The 22,091-nt window shown below is 54.5% G+C and overlaps 1 protein-coding gene across 7 annotated transcripts in view; it reads left to right on the forward strand.

The window, feature by feature from the left end:
- The first annotated feature begins 387 nt into the window (after nt 1–387).
- The window catches only part of VWA5B1 (von Willebrand factor A domain containing 5B1), a 50,424-nt gene continuing 28,720 nt past the window's right edge, over nt 388–22,091 (forward strand). For 2 of the 7 annotated variants that reach the window (XM_053208204.1, XM_053208211.1), the window contains exons 1-8: nt 388–1,041; nt 8,970–9,134; nt 10,385–10,537; nt 12,172–12,442; nt 15,944–16,089; nt 16,869–17,000; nt 17,620–17,744; nt 21,402–21,578. In XM_053208204.1, coding sequence (XP_053064179.1) covers nt 8,996–9,134; nt 10,385–10,537; nt 12,172–12,442; nt 15,944–16,089; nt 16,869–17,000; nt 17,620–17,744; nt 21,402–21,578 — 1,143 coding nt within the window. In that variant the 5' untranslated portion in view covers nt 388–1,041; nt 8,970–8,995. The other 5 variants (XM_053208207.1, XM_053208205.1, XM_053208212.1 and 2 more) reach the window with 5 other exon arrangements.

Consider the following 22,091-nt stretch of genomic DNA (forward strand, 5'->3'; position numbering starts at 1 on the left):
GGCTCCAGGATGGAATCCTACAGGCTTTGGGTTGAAATAGAGGGATTTCTCTCACTGTTAGCTGCTTTAAATGAACCCGTGGCCGAGGCCTATTCCCACCCCTGATACACTCTATCCTATTTATTTATTCATTCGTTCACTCACTCATTCATTCATTCATTGGGTAGATAGAGCACACGCCATCCATCCATTCAGGCCATCGCTGAGCACCGACTGTGGGCCAGACGGTGGGGGAGACAGTCCTTGCCTCCAGTGCCAGGAGCTGGCAGCCTCCTGGCTGGGGCAGGTGGCAGGTGGTGGGGGGTGGGGGGGCACTTCAGGACCATAGGTGTGGGCCCAAGGGGGGAGGTGTAGAGAAGGAGACCAGCTGTGAGAACCCCGGAATTCTAGAAGCTTAGGACAATCAGCGGGGCCTGAGAACCCATCGACTCTGCCCCAGCTTTGAAGGGAATACTGGAGCTCATCTGTGTGTGGGGCGGTCCTTGGAGGACAGGCTCCCGGCAGGGGCATGAAAGCATAGACTTCCTAGACAGCTTGGTGACAGGAAATACGATGAGGACCCCCAGCCCAAGGTGAGTGGGCAGGGTGGCAAGGCCAGAACTGCTTGGTGGGTTCACAGTCTGTGCCTGGCCCAGGCCTGGCTGAGACCACGGAGCTGGGAAGCCCCGACCCCGTGGACACAATCTGGGGGCACCTGACCAGGGGGAAGGGGAGAGGTCTCCAGAACGGCCTTCCAGGTGGAGAAAGAAGGCCTGCCATGCTGTCTCTGGAACAATATGAGCTAGGGAAGAAAGGGAACAGGGCACGTTCCGGCTCCAAGGTCAGAACCAGAGGTGGGCGCTTGGGCCGGGACCCGGGGATCTTCCCAGCTGTGCGAGCTTGGTGTCTGTGCAAGGTCACCCAGTCCAGGAAGGGGGCCTTGCAAGGAGACTCTATGGAAAAAAGGCCTGGAAGAGAAGCCTCCAGCCTCCTCAGGACCCGCCAGCTTCCTGCCCACCACTCACAGACATCGTCTCCTTTATCCATCCAGTTTCTAAGGAGGTGGGCGCCATCATGGTCCCATTTTATAGATGCAAAAGCTAAGGCACAAAGAGGTTAAGTAAGGGGCTCAAGGTCACACGATATATAAGCGGCAGAGCCCAGCTGAGTAACTGGCCCCAGGCCACCAGGGAGTGACCATCTCGGACACTAACCCAAGCAATGCTCTGGATCCTAGGACCCGGCTGCTACCCCACAAGCAAGCTCCCCCCACTTTCCAATCCCTTTCTGGCAAGTGAGCGGAGGCCCCTCTCCTGTACCCCAGGACCCTGGTGCTCCCCAGCCTGTCATGATGACTGAAGACAAGCAGGGACCCCGCACTCTCTTCTCCTAGCTCCTTTCCCTGCACACGTCCCCACATCACATGTAAACCAACTCACGCCACCTGCTGCAGGTTCTTGATGGCCCAGAGTGTTCTCAGCCTAGAACGCTGCATGCCAGGTGATTCTGGGACGACTGGGGCCCAGACAACAGCCTCCCCAGAGGCATCTTCTGGGGCCCGCAGCTGGGGCGGGGGGCTGGTATGCAGGGGCCTGCTGAGCTCATGGTGGTCAGGATCACAGCAGCAGCTTGAGAGGCATCACAGCCAGGGGAAGCCCAGTGTCCTGAAGCCCGGTCCCCCAGGCTCCTGGTGCTCCCTCCTCCTCACCCTCCCTCCCTCGCCAGCCTCTCCTATGCTCAGCATGGACTGGGAAGCAACTGGAGAAGAAAAGGACAGGCATTGGCCGGTGGAAGGCTGCTTGACCACCCACCTAGCCTGACCGCTCACCAACATGCTTCCAGACTTCCCCTCTGCACATCATTCCCCCCACCCATAAAGTGAGGGTGGGTGTGAGCTTTAGCGAGGATTACAAAGCACTAGAACCCGGTAGGTGCCCCATTTAGAGGCCCTCCTCTGAACTGAACCCTGTGCAGGAAGCTAGGACACAGGCAGAGAAGGAGGTGCGCCCTGTTCGTACAGCGCTTGGGGTCAACAAGCATTACTGATGAGCAGTTCTGGTCCATCCAGATGAGAGATGTGCCAGACAAGTGCTCAGAGGCCGTGGAGGCCCTGAGAAGGGCATGTCTGATGGGCCAGGATGTTGGGGTAGGGGGCTTCAGAGAGGAGGTGACAGTGAAACAGGGCTTTGAATGCTGAACAGGACTTTGAAAGGCGAAAAGAAAGCAACCATCATTCCGGGGAAAGGCCCAAGGGTGAGAAAGAACCTGGCCAGTTCAGGGCACAGTGAGAAGGTTGGCGTGGTTGAGACACAGTGATGGAGAACTCGGCAGGAGGTGACACTGGACAGAGATGGGGACCCAAATGGGGAAGAGCCCTGGGCGCAAGGCTAAGAGTTTAACCTGCTCTATCAGACGAGAGCAATGGGGAGCCATTAAGCCCAGGGGAGAAGAAGGCTGGTGTGTGTGTGTGTGTGTGTGTGCACCCAAGGTGACAGAGTGAACTGGAAGGGAGGGTAGAGATGGTCCAGGGCAGAATAAGGAAGCAGCGGCAGTAGAAATGGAGGGGAGAGGAGGCTGGCAAGAGACGCATGGAGAGAGATGGCCCAGCCCAGGAGAAGTTTAAGCAGGAGGTAGTGCAGCCGCGAGGCTAAGCGCATGGCTCTGCGGTCCTTCTGCCTGGGTTCAGCTCTCAGCCCCCTTACCTTCTGGCTGTGTGGCCTTGGACAGTCTACCTCGCCTCTCTGAGATTGGTGTTTTCATCTATAAAATGGGGATACTAAGCATATACCTACCACTGAGGGCTGTTGCCAAATTTTATATAAAAAGTCCATGGAGTGATGTTTCATTCATTCAAAAACGAATATATTTATTGAGCATCTACGATACCCAGGCATTATTCTCTTGGTCGTGGATGCAGCAGTGAACGGACTGAAACAAAACCCTCGTCCTCATTGGGGATTACACCCTGGAGAGCTGGGGAGACATGTCGAATGAGACTATTAGTAAGAAGAATATACAGTATGGTGATAAGTGCTAAGGAGAACGCAAGGAAAAGAGGGCTCAGACGTGCCAAGATTTGGAGGTTTTTAGAACAACCTATGTGGCTGCCTGCGTGGTTTTGGAGATGGGGCACACATGGGTGGTATGTCAAGCTCAAGGTGTGGGAGTGGAAGTCACCAGCTGAGCTGGAGCAGGAGCAAAGGTTACTGAGGTGCAGGGGTCAGGAGATAAAAGAGCCGGGAGATGCACCACACCTGTGGATGCTAAAGTCACCTGGTTGATGGCAGGGTTTGGGGAGCAGAGGAAGATGGGAGCCAGGTGCCAAGTGTTTGCTAAAAGAAGGGAGAAATCAAGACCTTGGGAATGGCAAGCAATGGGCGGGTACAGAGTCAAAAGGCAATAGTGCCCCCAACCACCACCACCACGGAGAAGGGATTTTATAGGCAGAAGCAAAATGGTGGTTTTGGAGCAGTGGGTGAGGCCAAGGAGGCCACCGTCCCACCCTTGACACTGAGGGGTGACAAGGAGTAGGCAGTCCTTCCCATCTAGGGCTGCAGGGGAAGCAAGGTCCTTGGCCAAGGACTCTGAGAAAATCCCAGGAGAGCCCCAGAATACAGGGGGCCTGCTGGCTCCAGACTGGTAGCTGCAGAAAGCACTGTGGTGGGCTTGAGGGATGGGAGGTGGCCAGAGGCTGGCTCAGGGACACAGGATAGCAGCGTCCACTATGGACCGATGGGTGAGCTCCAAGATGGCGGGACCTTGGTGCCACCAACGAGGGTGTATCTGGGGCCCTGATATAAACACTGAGATGAGAGTCTAATGGATTTAGCATCAATATCTTCTCTGAGGTGCTGCTCTGGGCCTGGTGGTCAGAAGACATCTCTCCCTCAGCTGGGAGAGCTGAGGAACCCCGAAATGGCCAGCCGGACATTATGACTACGTGTTGATTGATCCATTCAACAAATATTTATTCACCACCTACCATTGGTGCAAGCACTATTCAAGACACTTGGGATATATCAGTGAGAAAAACAGACCCCAATCCTTGCCTTTGTGCAGGGGAAGTAGATTATGAGCAGCAAACGTAATGCACAGATTGTATTACATCATATCATAGTGGTGCATGCTACGGGAAACATAAATGAAACGTAGGTTGAGGGATTGAACGTGAAGACGGACGAACAGGTCGCCAGTCTAAGGGTAAGCTTCCACGAACAAGTCCCCTTTGAGCAAAGACTTGAAAGAGCGAAGGAACGAGCCACGAGAATGTCTAAGGGAAAGCATTCCTGGGTGTGGAACAGCCGTTGCAAAAGAGCAAAGCCAGAAGAGCTGGAAGGATGTCATGTCTTCAATGGGAAGAAGGAAGCAGGCCTGGGGGGCCTGGAGGCATGCGGGGAGCCGTCAAGAGGGCTGTGCCATCGAGTCACGTGACTGGATCACGGCTTCAAGGCATCACTCTGTCTGCTCCACTGGGGATAGACTGTTGGACTACAAGAAGGTGGCAGCAGGGGAAGGTGACAAGAAGGGGTCGGATTGTGAGTCTGTTGGCTTGCAGCTTTATTTAATATGTGTCTCTCCCATTAATTTATGTCTCACACCTGGCTTGTCTCCCACGGTCTCCCCGGCACCTGGGTGATCACTGAAAGTTCGTGTCCTTGGGAAGCAGCCGACGTTCATTCATTCATTTCCCTGTGTAAATATTTATTGAGCACCTAGTATGTGCCAGGCATGGTACTGGGTACTTTTCATACATTATTCAATGTAATCTTCATGGTGCTGGTGAGGAGCCAGCCAGGGGCCCCTCTGCTCGCCTGGTTTTGCAGATGAGGGAGCTGGCATCCAGGGAATAAAAGGCACCCACTTGGGGCAGGGTAGCAGTCGGTTATGCACCAGGAGTCACGTTTAAGCTTGTCTGGCTCCAGAGAGGCCTGCCCGAAGAACAGGGATCACTGGAGATTTACAGGTTCTAGACCACCAAGAAACAGTCTTGGTGTTCAACCATCACACCAGGAACCTCCCATACCCCGGATGTGTTCTATGACCTGGTGGTCACTCGAGGCCCAGATTGGGAGGATTGCCTCTCCAGGCCCCCCCAACTCATGTGCAGAAGCAAGCACATCTCTCTTCAGGCCACAGTGTCCTCATCTGCAGAACAGCAATGTACCTCCTACATGGCTCTGAGGATTGAATGATGTACGTGCCCAGCAATTTCGATGTTTGACAGATCTCCCCGCCACGAGATTCTAAGCTCCTTTTTTTTCACAATTGTAATTATTTTTTATTTTGTTTTTTTCTTAATATAATTTATCATCAAGTTTAGCTAACATACGGTGTATACAGTGTGCTCTTGGCTTCGGGAGTAGATTCCACTTGTTGGGACGAGCCCTGGGTGTTGTATCGTAAGCGCTGAATCATGGGAATCTAAGCTCCTTAAGGACAGAGCTGTGTCTCATGTGCCCCCAGTGGCTAATTCGGGGCCTTGAATACAACAAGTGCTTATTAATGCTGGATGAATTCATGAAAAATATGCATTGTTTAGGCCCCAAGGAATCTCAAGTTCTCTCTTCCTGAGAAGAGAAAGTATTGATATTGTTAAAGGGGTGAGTTCTGAGTGAGTCTGCCCCCTGTTATCACCATCACTGTCATCCAAGCCTCCCTTCCAGGGCAAGGTGCCCCCGGGACGGGCACCAGGGACTGTGTGGGAAGATGTCCTTGGCCAAACTCCACCCCAGGATGGACTGAAGCTGAAGTCCAAATATTCTGGCCAGGAGGGAACCGGGCTGAGGAGGAAGAGGGAGGGAGTGTGGGTGGCAGCTGAGACGGCTCAGGAAATGAACTCCGCCACCTTGTTCTACCCCTGGGAGTGGTGAGGCTTTGCTCAGGCCACCAGGACAGAGAACATTCCTGAGAGAGGGTGGCTGGGGATCCAGCAGCTCCCTCCTGGCTCCTTATCTGCCTCCTGCCGTCAGTCAGCCTGCCTCGATAAGGCAGGGCTGAGAGGCGTCTGGGCCGGAACCACAAGAGAGAACATAATTATAAAGACGCTGCTGCGGGGCAGAGAGGGCAGGAGCCCCGAAGGAGCCACGCAGGGCCATGAGGAAGGCTTGCAGGGGAAGACTTCCCTTCCTTGGGAAAAGGCAGCGCAGTAGCACGCGTTGATCGTTGATCAGGCTTTGCTTGGCTCGCGCTCCACGGGGAGGAAAACCTGCCTTGAACTTGACCTCAAATTTGTATTCCCTACCCTTTGACTTTGCTTCCCTGCCAGAGTCCCGCTCCTGCAGATCCAGGGGTTCCCGAAGGATGAACGGCGTCGGCGAAAAAGTGAAAATAAAATAAAACAAAAATAAAAGTGGACACAGACCACAGCAGTGTGTTGGACTGGCCGCTTTATCGTGGCAAACGTGGCATTATATTTGCTAGCAATTTCCTTGTAGTGTGCGTCATCTATGTTTTCTGGGCTTTACCTAATTCTAAAATGTTCCTGTGTGTAATCACCCTTTAAGGAATAACATGGTTATTTTCTCATAACGCTCCCTCCTGCCCTTTGCTCATTGATTAATTTCTTACATTATTTTCATGACGTATCTATGTTTATCTGTAATCTATAAAGCATTTGCTTTGCTGTTTTCATGAAAGGTCATCTATCTCTCAACATCTCAAGTGGGACAGCTACAGGGACATGACCTCTTAGTTGTTTCCCTGAACCACTTGTGGTTTGAGGAACAAAATTGTTCGCCTCGGTCTGAGGTGCCAGGAGGGGGCCAAGAGGGCCTTAGGAACCCACGCCTTAGGCGTTCTCAGAGAGACCATGCACCTAGGAACTTATGAACCATTCTGCACCTTAACCAACTAGGTTCAATCATCATCTGGAATGCCTCTGGGGGCCAAGTGGGCCTAGGGGTTGGAGTAATTTGTGCCCATAGATATGCTCCTTTGTTGCCGGAGTGGGGCTTTCAACTCCATTTGTCTCTCCTTGGCTGGGAGATATATGGGGCTATCCTTCCTTTAGGTAGAGGAGTCTTTACAGGGGGTGGCAAGGGTTAAATGTAGGGCCGCGCAATTTCCTTGCGGAACCTTATTTTCTTTTCCCAATAGTTCTTTTCCCAGGGGGCCTGTCGAGGGCAATTCCCCAACAGACAATTCCCCAAGTTCTTTTATTTAAGGCCAAATTACATAAAAGCGGGAGGACAAGAAGCTTCACTGTCAGCGGGCCACCGTGCAGTCCCGATCCGTCCACCGCCCGGGCCCTGCCGTCAGGCTGGTTGGAGAGCTCGGCTTCTGGCACTTCCCGTTCCCACCCCACCCTTCAAGCCCAGGGATTACCCAGGAGGGTCCTGGGAGCCCAGTAGATAATGGACACATCATTGACCCGTGAAGTGCTCGGTCCTTCGCGATGGAGTGACGACAGTCATCCGTTCTCATATCGGTTTAATCAGCACTGAGGGTACAATAGGAAGCACAAAGAGACACGGCCTATCCCTCCAGGAGCACACACTGTAAATGGGATGACAGACAGCAACAAAATAACCTCACACAACAAAATGTATCCCTGCAAATGGATACATTTGCTCTCGGGGAAAGAGACTTGTCTCTGCCGAGGCAGACGAATGAAGGACGCTGGGCACAGGTGGTGTCACTTCCCTGAGGGGCAACCCTCTGTTGACACTGAAGGACAAGAAGGAGGTGACTAGTTTTTTTTTTTTAATTTTTTTTATGTTTATTTATTTTTGAGAGAGAGAGAGAGAGCACAAGCGGGAGAGGGGCAGAGAGAGAGGGAGACACAATTCCAAGCAGGCTCCAGGCTCCAAGCCCAAGGCGGGGCTCAAACCCACAGATGGAAAGATCTTGACCTGAGCCGAAGTCAGAGGCTTAACTGACTGAGCCACCCAAGTGCCCCAGGAGGTTACTAGTTTAAAGTGGATGGTGGGGTGAACCTTCCAGGAGGTGAACAGCAGAACAAAGGTGGGAGGTCACAGGATACCTCTGAGGAATGAACTGGAAGCCTGGGAGAGTCCCAAAGGCTGGGTGTGGACGTGGTGACTGACCAGCGGGAGAGGCCGGCAGGGCCAGACTGCACAGGCCCTAGGCGGGCTTAAGGGTTTCGGTCTCTGCCCCAGGAGCAGAGTGGTGGGGGAAAGAGACCAAACCAACTGGTGCTTTGCTATGGGGGCGTGGCCACTGAGTAGAGAAATGGCTGGAGGGGGCGGTGACAGTAGATTCAAGAGGCCAATGGGGCACCTGGGTCCAGACAGACACGGTGGTGGCTGGAATGAGGGTGCAGGTGTCAGGGAGGCGAAGGCACGATGGATGCCACCGCTTTTCCAGAGGTAAATCATAAGCCTTGGCCATGGCCTGGGGATGGGGGTTGCTAAAAAAGAGGTGCCAGGAATCACTCCCAGGCTTTTGACCTGCACACCTGGAGGGAGGGTGGCCCCTTTCACCTGAGTCTCTTTTGGGGGTGCTCCTCACTCCCCTCACAACCCCGAGCTGCTGGTGGTGGGCAGATTCATTTCAGACGCCCCCTGAAATCAGAGGAGGAGGGATGCGGTGAGAGATTTCAGTTCCCTCATGCTGCACAGGAAGCAGCCTCAGCTCAGAGATTATGGGACTGACATAGGGATGGGGTCAGAGCCCAAGGCCCCGGACTCCCATCCAGAGTTACGGGAGCACCGTCCACCGGAGAGGATTCCAGCTTGGCCGTGAGCCTGCTTGGACTCCAGCCCCGATTGTGCCCCATCTCGCTGAGTAATCCCAAGCGGGTCACCTGTCTTCAGGCCTCAGTTTCCCTGCTGTGACATAGAGGGAAATGAAATTCCCACTTCTCTCAAGGGTGCTTGAGAGATAGCAGGGGTTACTACCCAGGAAGCGTGTGGGGAACATGGAGAGAACAGTGTGCTGGCCGCCTGTGGGGGCTGAAGTGGAGAACTGGTTTGGGAAGGGATGGGGGTGGGGTTTCCCCACTTCCTGTCCTTCCTGTCTCTTTCTTGCAGGGTCTGAAGGCTGAGTAGCCAGCGGGATGCCTGGGCTGCTGAACCAGCTCACAGGGGCAGCCCTGCCCCTCACCGCCTCCGATGTCACCTCCTTCGTCAGTGGCTACGCCCTGGGGCTGACGGCCTCTCTCACCTATGGCAACCTGGAAGCCCAGCCCTTTCAAGGTGAGGACCCCTGTTATGGCTGCCCCAGGGCCACCCTGCTCTCAACGTTTTTTCCTCATTTTGACACACACAAGCGGATGGATGTAGGGCAAGTCATGTAACTTCTCCGAGTCTCGGTTTCCCCATCTGAGAAATAAGAATGGCATTTCTGCCCCCAGAGGCCTCAGAGCCAGTAGCAAGTCAGGTCGGGCTTTGGGCTCAGCCCCCACCAGCTGTCCCAGGACTGCCTGTGTCCCACACGGGCATGCCCACCTGCATCAAATGGCCAGACCCAACTTTCTCAGGGAGCCCCACAGCAGGAGAGTCGTCAAGACTCCATGCAAAACCAGGAGCTCCCACTCTTAGGCGTGGCTCACCCTGGTCATCTGTTTAGGAAAATCTCCAGAGGGTGACAAAACAGAACTTGCTGGGGACCCAGGAGACTAAATGATGGGCCAATGTCAGGATGGTCCTTTGGCATGCCACGTGCGGGAAGAACCAGCCTCTGCCCATTTCGTAGATGAGGAAACTGAGGCTCAGAGGGATGGGAGCCGGGTGGGCTCACCATCAGCCAGGCATTGCGCCGCCCTGGTGTTCGTGGCCACGTTAAATGAGATATAGCCTTGATCCCTCTACTGAATCAGAATCTGCCTTTTAACAAGACCCCCAGGGTGACTCATGTGCTCTTAGAGTCTGGGAGGCACTAAGGTCTATAAACACACAGGGCACACACTCTGGGGCACATAGCTCAATAAATGGTGGCTACTTTTTCCATTTGCATGACGACCTCATGAGTTTGGCTCTACTGAGCCCATTTTACAGATGGGGCTGGGAGGCTTAGAGAAGCTAAGTGTCTTATCCAAAACCACCAGGCGAGGAGAGGTGGTAGGGACTGGATTAGAACCTTAGTTCTAAGGTTCTTCTTCCTCCAATGTCCCAGCGTGCAGAATAGGTCACATAAAAATCCAGATTTCCACTGTGTCTTGAAAACTCAAAAGCCCTGGCCACATGGGTCTCATGTGCCTGCACAGTCAGCTGGGACAGGGGAGCAGATGTCCCTTTTGCAGTCACCCCACTGTTCCCACAGTTCCTCTGCTGCACTTGCCTGCTGGCTCCAGAGCCACAAGGTCCCAGCCAGAGCCCTCTGGCACCCTCTCTGTGACAGTGAGAACCAACCATCGATCTGGCAGGTCAAAGGCTTGGGTGCCCTCCGTGATGCTGATGCAGGGTGGGGCTGGGACCCTCCGTGATGCTGGGCCCTTCCCTGGCAGGCCTCTTTGTGTACCCACTGGATGAATACACCACAGTGATCGGCTTTGAGGCAGTCATTGCCGACCGTGTCGTGACAGTACAGATCAAGGACAAAGCCAAGATGGAGAGCAGCCACTTTGATGGCACCCGCATCCGAGCCACAAATGTCACAGGTGAGGAGGACGGAAGGGCCGTGGCAGGGCCTGGGTCTGGCTGGGGTCTCAAGCAGTCTGAAAGGACAACAGTGGGATAGGGTAGAGAGAGCACTAAAGTAGGAGTCAGGAATCCTGTGTGCCCTCAGGCTAATAATTTACTTCTCTGAACCTCATTCCTGTTCTCTCACCTCAAAAGCAGGGTGAGGATCAAAGGAGGCGACAAAAGCGTTGCTAAGTTGCCTCTACAGAGCAGAACAGCGTGTCCATTAAGCTCAGAGGTTGTGGAATGAATCACACCAGGGTTTGACTCCCCATCCTGTTGCAAATGGTATGGGCTTAAAGACAAAATTACACTTCATCCGTAAAATGGAACAAATAATCGTACGCATCCAAAGCCGAACAGAGACGTGTTTGTGGAGATGGCAGTCTCTGGTACAGAGTAAGTACCCAAATCATGGATGCGGATGCCTGCTATTGAGGATGCTGAGGCACAGAGAGGGCCCACACAGCCTCCCTGTGCCATCTGAGGGGACAGCGTGAGTGCAGTAACCTCGCAGCATGGCCCAGGACCTCAGAGGAAGTTAAGGCCGTGAATATATTCTTCAGGCAACACCCAGGCCGGGTGGTGCAGAAAAGGGGGGGTCCCTGGGGTGGCCGGGTGGCAGGTCTGGGGTCTATCGATGGCCATGACCACCAAGGAGACATACGAAACACACAGGTGCCCAGATGCAGTCTGAGCTGGGGGGAGAGTAAGACCAGGAAGGAATCCCAGAGAGGAAAGGAAAGGAAAGCCATCCCCAACATGTACTGAGGGGAAGCCCTGGGGTGAGCCCTCTACATGCAGTGTCTCACTTGAACTTGTCTCAGCCCAAGTTCACACAGCATGTTAGTGACAAGTCAGGATTTGAAGTCAGACCAAGGATCATGTGACATAAGAGACTCTTACCATTGGATCTGTGATCAAAGTGACATTTGTTCACCTGATCATTAAGACAGTCAAGAATCTTCGAATGAGCACCCGCTGTGGGCAAGACACCAAGCTGCCTCCAAGTTGTTAGGGCTGCTCGCAGTCTGGAAGAAAAGCTGTCCACGCGTCGGGGGAGCCACAACAGGAGGTGGAAGGCAGCTGTGCCAGAAGGGGTCTGCGTAACGTCAGAGGAGGGAAGGAGGGTCCAACTGGGGACCAGAGAGGCTTTCGTGGAGGGGCTGGTGGCTGCGTGAGGCTGGCCAAGTAGGGGCGAGGGAACGGGCCTCTCAGACAACAGCAATAGACATGAACAAAGGCATCTGCCCCAAAGGTGGGGGGATGCTGAAATGTGGTTCTTTGAGGGGAAGCAGGGCCTGCGGATGGGGGCGTGGCCTCTGTCCGGGTTGTATGGGTCCCAGCCCCCCACTCCCAGCAGGGTGCTAGTGGGAAGTACTCCAGCCTGGCCTCGGACCCACGTGGGTTCAGATCCCGGGCCAACGAGTTAGTTATTTGCCTAGTAACTTGGGCAAGTTGCACCCCTCCCACCCCCACCCCCCGCCCCACCCCCACCCCCGCCACTAAGCTTCAATATTCCCATCAGCAAAATGGGCTCTTAAACCTACCCCACTTCGAGGGGACTAGAGATAATACGTGCATAGCTGCTGACTCCAGGCCTGTCACTTAGGGACCACTCTGCAAGAGGGGGTTTCCGTCATCCCTCATTCCTGCACGCCAGGGAAGGTGGCTTTGGATGAGGATTTGGAGCGGGTCCTGTTCGTGGTCAACCTGGGGACCATTGTCCCCATGGAGAACGTCACCATCTTCGTCAGCACTTCCTCGGAGCTCCCCACGCTGCCCAGCGGGGCTATGCGGGTCCTGCTGCCTGCTGTCTGCGCCCCGACCGTGCCTCAGTTCTGCACCGAGAGTGCTGGCCCCTCCAGCCAACAGGCCCAAGGGTAAGGAGCCCTGCCCAGCCCAGGGCAGAGTGTTGGGTGGCAGCAGGGAGGCGGTGGATGAAGGCAGGGGAGTGTGGGGCCGGGGAGATAGGAGAGAAGACAAGGCTTGGTGGTACAGTAGCCACCACCCGAATAATTGCTCCCTTCTGCTCGCTTAAGAATCTCCCTGAGGGGCGCCTGGGTGGCTCAGTGGGTGGAGCGTCCGACTTTGGCTCAGGTCATGATCTCGCGGTCCGTGAGTTCGAGCCCCGCGACGGGCCCTGTGCCGACAGCTCGGAGCCTGGAGCCTGCTTGGGATTCTGTGTCTCCCTCTCTCTCTGCCCCTCCCCCACTCACACACACTCTCTCTCTCTCTCTCTCTCTCAAAAATAAATAAACATTAAAAAAACATTTTTTTTTAAATAATCTCCCTGAAATGCCCCGTGCTGCTACTGGCCGGAAGCTCAGGTATTTGGACAGCTTGGGATTCGAATTTCCAGGCTTTATTTTTTAATGCACTCGAGGCATTTTCTTAGCACCCTAGTAGTGCTAGACAGACGGTGTTAGGGATACAGAGGGCGCCCAACCAACATGGCTCCTTCCTTTTTGGGACTTAGGGGGAGAGATCATTATCCAACTAATAACGTAACGGATGCATAGGTAATTGCTTATGTATTGCATGCATAATTAATGATGTGAAAAGTGCAATGACAGGGCTGACAGTATGAAAGAGGAACCCGCCCTGGAAGGCCAGGGGCCAGGCCAGGCTTCTCCAGGGACCGGAGACCAATATTTCAGCTGTGAGCTGAGCGATGAGAAGGAGGTGGGCACCGAGAGGAGAGTTCCTGTAGGTGAGAACAGCAGGGGCAAAGGCCCTGAGGTAGCAAGGACAGACCCCAGAGAACTGAAGCACGGGTGACACGAAATCAGGCTATAGACACTTAGGACACCCTGTAGCCCTGGCTGACTTTGGATTTCTTCCAAAAGCAACAAAAAGCCAGTAATAGGGGTTTTAGGAAGGTGGGACTGGGAAAACTACAAGCCCAGGACAAGAGGGTTTCTCTGTGCTCTGCCGTGCCCCCCACAAACAGGAAAAGAAGGTGTGTCACAGCCTGAGGCACCTGCTGCTGAAATTGGGGCTCCTCCCTTCCCCCCCACCCCGTGGGGACTGAGGCAGGTGAGCATTTCCCATGCAGGGAGAGAGGAGGCCACGGTCAAGCAGCCAAGCAGCCTGCAGCATTCAGATGTCTTTGGAGGTCTCGCATTTTATCATTCACATGTGAATTTTTAAAATTTATGCCATAGCGTCTTTGTGCCACTCTGGCATAAAAATAACACAACTAATGACCAGTTGAACTGCTTAACTCCCTCCCCCCCAAGTCTTGTCTCAAACCTTTGGGCCAAGTTGAAATCTGTGAAGATGTACCATATACATCCAGGACTTTCATACACACCCTGGTATGACTCCGGGACAGCCGGGAACACGTGCCCATCGGGACACAGACAGCAGTGTCAGCAAATGTCTAGATGCCGCCGACCTCAGGCTGAGCCGGGGGGAGGGTTACGGCAGCTTCCCGTGTGGAGTGAGCCTCGAGTGCAATTTTCAGTCACTACATGAACAGTAATTAAACACCTACTGTGTGCCAGGCACCGTTCTGCGTGCGGGGAATATACAGCAGTAAACCAGACAGACAAGGTCGCTGTCCTCATGGGGCTGGCATTCTGACAGCAGAAGTGGGGGGGGGGGGGGCAGACAGTTAATAAAGAGATAAGCCCATAACATGTAATATGTTAGGTGAGTTCTATGAAGCTAAATGCTGTAGAGGCTAGGGAGGATAGATTGGGTGCTATTTTAGCTAGAAAGGACAGCTTAGGCAACATTTGCGTGATCTGAAGAAAGGGAGGGTGGAGATATGCTGGAGGAAGAACATTCTGTGCAGAGGGCAGCAAGAGGGGTAAGTGCAAAGGCCCTGAGGCAGCAGCGGGCATGATGTGTTGGAGGAGCAGCCGGAAGGCTAAAACATCTAGCAGAGTGCGAGACAGGTCAGAGGGATGATGGGGAGTCAGACTGTATAAGGTCTTGAAGCCTAAGTGAGGACACCTGTTGTCACAGCACAGAAACTTGAGGCACCAGCCAGTCTCAGACCAGGAACACCAGCGTGTGTGCTGTCTTTGTACGTGCTGACATTGGCCCCAAGTCTTCTGTGTTTGAGACACGGGGCCTACCGGAGCTGGGGACACTCAAGACCTCGGTGGATGGAAGAACAAGGGGCCCAGGAGGCCCTGAGAAGCTTATCCCTGCCCGTTCCAGCAGGCAGAGTAAAACACGCTCTCAGGAGCAGCCTGCATCAAATCCCCAGGAACCTCGGAGCTGTGCACACAGAGTGACACGAGAAAAAATAAGAATAACAGATAATAATACCAAGGGTTAGTGAGGGTGCCGAGAGGAGGAGACTCCTGTCCATTGCTGGCAGAAATGGAAACTTTACAGCCTGGAAAGCAATCTGGTGAAACACAGCGGCTGTCCTTTGACCCACGAACCCCAGAGACATTGTTTCCTAAGTCCACAAAAGGGATGCAGACCTGCTGTGTTATCTGTTAACCCAGGGAGGCAGGGAGAAGAAGTACAATATAACAGATGCCCCCAGGTGACACGCGTCCCAGCAAAGACTGGTTTGCACAGCGCACCTGGACAGAGCTTAAAAAAACAGCAGTGAGCAAAACAAGGGAAGTGATGGGCCACACACACACACACACACACCCCACAGGGTGCTTTACAAGGAGACCTGCAGATTAAGCACGTAGAACAAAGACCTTAGAGGGTGTGACCCTGAGGGGTGGGGGATACAGTAGGGTCAAAGACAGGGTGGGGGATGACCCAGAAAGAGAGCCTGGGAACTTGAGCCTTCAGCAGGTGACTCACTGAGCAACTCACTGTCATTATTATCCGCATTTAATGGATGGAAAACCCAGACTTGGAGAAGCAGCTTGGGCAAGGCACCCCCGGCTCACAAGGAAGAGCAGGGATCCGAGACATGGTGTGACGTTGTGTGAACATCCTCAGAGTGGAGCCAGACTCACCCGGCGAGGACATGCTCTCTGCCAAGTGCTAGTTGTGGGAGCTTAGGCTAGCCGCTACATCTTGCTGAGCCTCTGTTTTCCCATATGGGAAATGGGGGTCCTGGGGGCCCTGATGCCTCTTCTACGGGAGGTGGTGAGAACGACAGGTGCCAATGCTTTGGGGCACCAGGCCTGGCACCTGGCCCATCCACCGTGAGTCGTTGGGCCTCATGTCGGAGTCCAGGCTCTCCCTGGGGTCAGGTCCCATGGCCAAGTAAGGGTGTGGGGTGGGAGGAGGCTCCTCAGCCCCCTTTCGGGCTGGGCTGCAGGGAACGCCGAGGCCGCTTGGGACTCACCGTCTTCTTCCGTCTTCCTGCTGCTTCCTTCCTTCCTTCCTTCCTTCCTTCCTTCCTTCCTTTCTTCCTTCCTGCCACCTCCTCCTCCTCTCGGCCACCTCCCCAGCAAAGACAAGCATTGCTTCGGCACCCGGGCCCTGGACTCCTGGAACAAGCTGTGCCTGGCAACTCTCCTGGACACCGATGTGTCCAACCCCATGGAATACGAGTTCAACTTCCAGCTGGAGATTCGCGGGCCGTGCCTGCTCGCAGGTGAGAGAGGGCCACCCAGACCTGGATCGGGGCCGGAAAGACCTGAGGCCCGGAGGCAGGGAGGGCTTCCAGCAGAAAGCTGCCAGGGATAGAGAGGAGGGGGAGGGCAGGGAAGCTGACCCGCCCAGAAGCACATGGAGCTTCGTGGACCCCCACTTCCTGCTCCCCAACGTGTGGCCCAAAGATGAGCCTCTCCCAACGACAGGCTTCAAGGCTGCCTCCATGCCCACCTCAATGGCTCCCTTGCATAGTCAAATCGGCTGGGGGGTTTTCAGATCCCACCACCCAGATCCCACCCAGAGCTGCTGATGACAGTGGTCTGGGCTGTGTCTTGAACACTGGAATATTTAAGAGCTCCCAGACGATTCTAACACGCAACCAGAGTTGGGGACTATTGTTCTAATGGCTCCCTTCCCCAACCCACTCAAGGTTTTAAAGGGACACGAGGACGCAGTTTCTTGTCAATGAGTGTTCTCCCAGAGCAGCGTGATGGCATTTACAGAGTGCCCAGCCATCGAGCCCTGAGCTCTTGCTTTCTTTATGTGCACTATGAGGAAGCCACCCTTTGACCCCAGTGGACCCTGAGGTCAGGGCAGGAAGGGCCACAGACATCGCCAGTCTAAGCCCCCATTTTGCAGATGGGGGAATTGAGGAGGCCTGTCCATGGTTGCACAGCAGGTCAGGAGCCCCTCATCTCTGACACAGGTCTTCCTGTCCCCAACGGAGCCCCTATTTCTCCTGAGACTCCTGAGCTTATTCCATGTTTCTGTGCCACTCAGGGGTGGAGAGTCCCACCCACGAGATCCGAGCTGATGCTGCCCCATCTGCACGCTCGGCCAAGAGCATCATTATCACCTTGGCCAACAGGCACACCTTCGACCGGCCAGTGGAGATCCTCATCCACCCCAGTGGTACTACGCGCCAGGCGGGGCCCCTGGGAGGCCTGTGGGAGGGAGGAGGTGCTGATCCTGTGGGGCAGAGATACGCGGCCAGCCTGGGAGAGGGCGGGGGGGCAGCAGAGAGGAAACCAGCAATAGTGGCCCCTGGAAACCTGACTCCAGTTGGCAGAATTGAGTTCCTCCTGCCCGGATTCTAGCTCCAGAGGCCCTGGGGGTCTCATCCACCCAATGGGGAACTTGGCCTCCAGGCCAGCTGAGCAGGTAACCTTTGAAATCCCAAGCTCAGGGAGACCCTCGCAGCTCTGAACCCTCAAAGAACAATTCCTTTGTCTCTTGAAGGCTTCATAAAATGTCAGGATCTGAAAAGATCAGAGCCCAGTCTCACCCCGATTGTACAGATGGGTAAACTGAGGCCCAGAGAAGGGTGTGAGTTCTCCATGGCCACTAGGCTCCCCTGCCTGGCAGAGAAGGAGTCTTCCCGAGACCCACGCCACTCCAGGCAGCCAGGGGGTCCCTCCCCCTCCCCACATTGGGAGTCCTCCCCCTCCATGAAGATCTTCCTCCTAAACCAAGGCCCCTGGCCTTGCCCTCCCACTCGGACAAGTGCCAAGAGTTGATCTCATCTCTGCAGAGCCCCACATGCCGCACATCCTGATGGAGAAAGGGGACATGACCCTGGGAGAGTTTGAGCAGCACTTGAAGGGAAGAACGGATTTCATTAAAGGGATGAAGAAGGACAGCAGTGCAGAGAGACAGGTGCGTGTGGCTGGAGCCGAGTCAGCGGCGGCAGAACTGGGGTGACATCGGGGGCTCGGTCATCAGGGGACCCATGAGGATGCTGAGCAGGGGAAGAGGGTGGCTTGCCCGGGTCCCTCCCTCAGCACGCTGCTGGCACATCCTGATCACTGTTTCCATCTGTGGCTGGGGCGCTGCTGGGACATGGACGTCCAGATGCAGCCGTCACTCTGTCTCCCCGTCACCCGGCAGGCACCCTGTCTTCCTGCCTCCTGCCAGCCCACCTTCTCCTAATGCCACCGAGGTGCCTAAGCCAGGCGACATTCTAGGCTGGTGGCAGAAACAACCTTGGTCTTCTCCAGGACGCTTCATCCCAAGGAGCCCCCAGGTGCCCTCTCAGTCCCACCTTTACCCCTGGGCCTCCATTTTCCCATCTGCTGAATGGGTCTCCTGCTCTTCCTTCCTCTGAGATCCTTGCAACTATTACCTAAAGAATAAAGGCAGAGCAGAGAAAGCCGGAAGGAGACCCTTTCTTGGCCCTCCCCCTCCCCCCATGAAGTGTCAGTGTGAGAAGGCCTCAGCAGGGGGTGGGGGGGGGGCGGCTGGCAAAGGCTGGTAGGAGGCTGAGCCGGCAGCCTCTCCTGATCGTGGCTCTGCACACCAAGCCGGGCCCTGAATGCCAAGGCAGGTGCAAGGACGATGGCATGCTTCTTTTTCTGGTATCCCCATTTTAGACGAGAACGCTGAGGTTTAGCACCCAAGAAGAACCACTCAGCTGAGAGGAAGGGAAGACCGTTGGCTTTGGTGACGTGAGGCTAAGGACTCAGAGTCAACCCTGTGGGGGGCAGCTTGGCTGGATCTAAGAGCCCCTCCCTGACTGGCAGAGGACCATGGCAGAGGGGGAGGGCATGGGAATATGTAGACCCTTCCCTGCTCGTGCCAATCCCTTCAGCAGACATCCCCCTGGCAGGGCCTGCTTGGTGGGGGGCAGGAGGGATGGCGAAAGGAAAGGGTCAGTAGCTCACTGCCCCTGTCGTCGCATGTTGGAGACCCCACTGGGAACATCTGCCTTCCCAGAGGGGCTCCCTCACCCAGATGAATCAGTTTGGAAAAGAGGCTGGGGCCAGGTTCTCAGAGTGGGGGTGTCCCCGAGCTCTGAGGACTGTAGCATGTGGGCAGCAGTGGGGGCAGTGGGTCTCCCAGGCCCGGGGCTCCTCTGCCTGCCAAGATTAAATCAATTAGCCCCGGGAGGGCGGAAGCAAATGAGAATTTGCCACCTTGGGTTGGTTATGCAAGTACCCTGTATTCTCATGAGCTCCGGGGATGACAGGGGATCATCCAGAGCCACTAAGGAGTGATGAGTTTATTGCAATTGGATAAAGGCAGCGGGAGGAGACATTGGTGAATTCTGAGCCGGGGTCCCCACGCCACCTCGCTGAGAGGCAAAACTCAGGTTCCCAGAAGGGGCTCCTGTCACTGGCAGATGAGGCTGTTGCTGCCTTGGGCTCTGTCTTCCGGAAAGCCAGACTGGGCAGTGGCCTTTGGCAAAGGAGCTCCACGTGGGAGGGAGAGCGTGATCCCTCACGGAGGAGGGAGGCAGGCATCCAGAAGGTGAACATCAATCATGAAGAGTGGGTATGACAAGCCGTCAGAGGCTGTGATTTAGCAAAGAGGGGGCAAATGACACAGAGGAAGATGCCACGTACAAGAGACAGATGCAGAGAGAAGCAGAGACAAGTAGAGACAGAGACTGGAAGACAGAAAAAAAAAGCAACTCAGAGATGCACACATAGGTGCCCACACAGATTCATTTCTCATTTATTTATTCAACAAACACTATGTCCCCCAGGAGATGTCAGGCTCTGTTCTAGGCACTGGGAGGACACTAAAAACGACATGTCCTTGTTCTCATGGAGCTTACATTCTAGCACAGACTAGAAGTAAACGAATGAGCAAGTTCAGGGGCAGAGAGGGCTGGGGACCAAGAAAGAAATACCGCAGAACGATAGGATATAATGCGTGATAAGCATGGGCGCTGCTTAGCCTGGTGTTTAGAGAAAGCCTGTCTGAGAATGAGGCCTGGTGAGTGGTGAACAACGGAAGACCGTGCACAGAACTGAAAGCAGAATAAGGGCGACGCGTCTGGGAAACAGGTGGCCAGCGTTGCCGACATGTCGTGGGCAAAGATGGCGGGGACAGGTAGGCAGGGGTCAGGCACTAGGGGGCTTCATAACCATGGTGCAAGGCATGGGGGAAGCTGTGGTGTAAGCAGCAGAACGACAAGGATGATCACACTCCCTGCTCTATGTAGAGAACAGACCACAGGGAGGTAAGAGTGGTTGACAGAGGCATTAAAGGTCCAGACTAGAGACAGTATGGTCCCAAACTGGGCTGGGGGTGTGGGTAGAGACAGAGACAAGAAGACAAGTTCAGAGCGCATCTCAGCGACAGAGCTGACAATGCCTTGCTGAACGACGAGCCGTGGGGGCGGGGGGAAGAGGATAAGAGAGGAACCAAGGACAAGCCCTAGGTCTTGGGTGTGAACACACCTGGGTGGGTGATGATGTCACCTACCGAGGTGGGGAAGGGGCTGAAATGAAAACACTGAGACACAGACACAAAGAGGCACGCGCACCAGACACAGTCAGACGAAGAGGCAGACAGAGGAAATGGGGGTGAGGAGAGAGAGAGAGGTAGGGTGAGGATGGCGGAAATGAGATTCGGCGCAGCGCGCGTGGTGAGTCTGGAAGCAGGGTTCAGCAGCAGCGTGCCAGGGCAAGTGAAGAGAACACACAGAAAGATAAAGAAGTGTGGTGCTGTCCCGCCTTTGATGTTTATGAGTCCATCTTTCTACCGGGCTCTGAGGTAAGCCCTGGTAAGATGGAAAGAGACTCAGGTATGGCCTGCCTGCAAGTAGCGTACCAGCTAGGAGGAGGCAGCCAGGTAAGCAAAACATTGCAATGTGAGAAGCGCCTGGGTCCCCACAACAAACAGCAGCAGATACGGTGACGGTGGCTCCCGTGTAGAGACACTTGCTCTGCGCCAGGCGGCAGGCTTCACGGGCATTGCATTTAGTCCATATAACTCCGTGAGATCAGTACTCTTGTCTTCATTCCATGCGTGAGGAAATTAAGCAATAGTCAGTTCACCCTGAAGACGCGGGCAGGCATTCTAAAGAGGTAAAATCTGAAGACGGAGTAGGAAGTTATCAGAGGGAGAGAAGCGGTAAACCCAGGGAAACCAAGTTCACAGCCAAGATGAGCCGGAGGGAGTGGCTTAGACGCTGGGGGTGAAAGCCAGAGACACACTTCTCAGCTGAGGTCCTGCACGTGTCCATCCCATAACCACCCCGAGAAGGGGATGCTACTTGCCCCATTTTATAAATGAAGAAACAGACCCAGAGGAGGGACGTGCCCAAGATCACACAGCTGGACGGTGAGAGCTGGGATTTAAACCCCGGTCTTTCTGCCTCCAAAGTCTATGCTTGCTGTTTGTTGCCACTGTGAAAGTCTAGCAAACGGAAGAACCGGGTATGGTCGACCTGGAAGTGTCTCTCGTGCGGAGCATGAGTGGGATCTTGACAAAACCTGGTGAGTAACGGGGGACCAGCGTGAGCCCCCAGGAGCAGCTCTGGACGCCTTGAGTGCTCAAGTGAGAGAGTTTTCCTTTCTTCTCCAGACAGAAATCATCCGGAAGCGTCTCCACAAGGACATCCTCCACCATTCAGTCATCATGCTCAACTTCTGCCCCGACCTCCAGTCAGTCCAGCCGAACCTGAGAAAGACCCATGGGGAGTTTATCTTCCTCATTGACCGGAGTGGCAGCATGAGTGGGACCAACATCCACCGTGTCAAGGTACCTATGAGAGGACCCATGCCCCGGGATTTAGGGCTTCAGCACTTCCTCAGCGCTCTCTGTTCCAAGCAGCCCTCCTTCCACACCTGAACTACTTTCCTAAATTACTCCGGGACTAAAAGGAACAACTCAACTTTCTAAAATCCATTTGAACACAGACACCCAAACTCAACTTGTTCCCCAAATAAAACCCTGAAATGGATGAGCAGAGGTAGAACTGTTGCCCATTTACCAAGGGATAAAGTCATCATCAATAGCTTTCCTTGGCACTCTGCAAACCTTTGTTGAGTGCCTGCTTGGGCTGAGACATCTCACCAGGTACTGAGTGGAGAGAGGCACAGAGAAGAGAGGAGGGAACTCACACAGCATCAGGTTTATGTGCCAGATACAATACCAGCCACTTAATGCACAGCGTGGTGTTGAATCCACACAATAATCCCGTGAGGTTGGCCCTCTTGTCACCATTCTCCAAATGGGAAAGCCAATCCTGAAAATTTCAGTAACCTACCCAAA

The sequence above is a fragment of the Acinonyx jubatus genome, chromosome C1, assembly GCF_027475565.1.
Source record: "Acinonyx jubatus isolate Ajub_Pintada_27869175 chromosome C1, VMU_Ajub_asm_v1.0, whole genome shotgun sequence".
Classification (NCBI taxonomy): Eukaryota; Metazoa; Chordata; class Mammalia; order Carnivora; family Felidae; genus Acinonyx; species Acinonyx jubatus.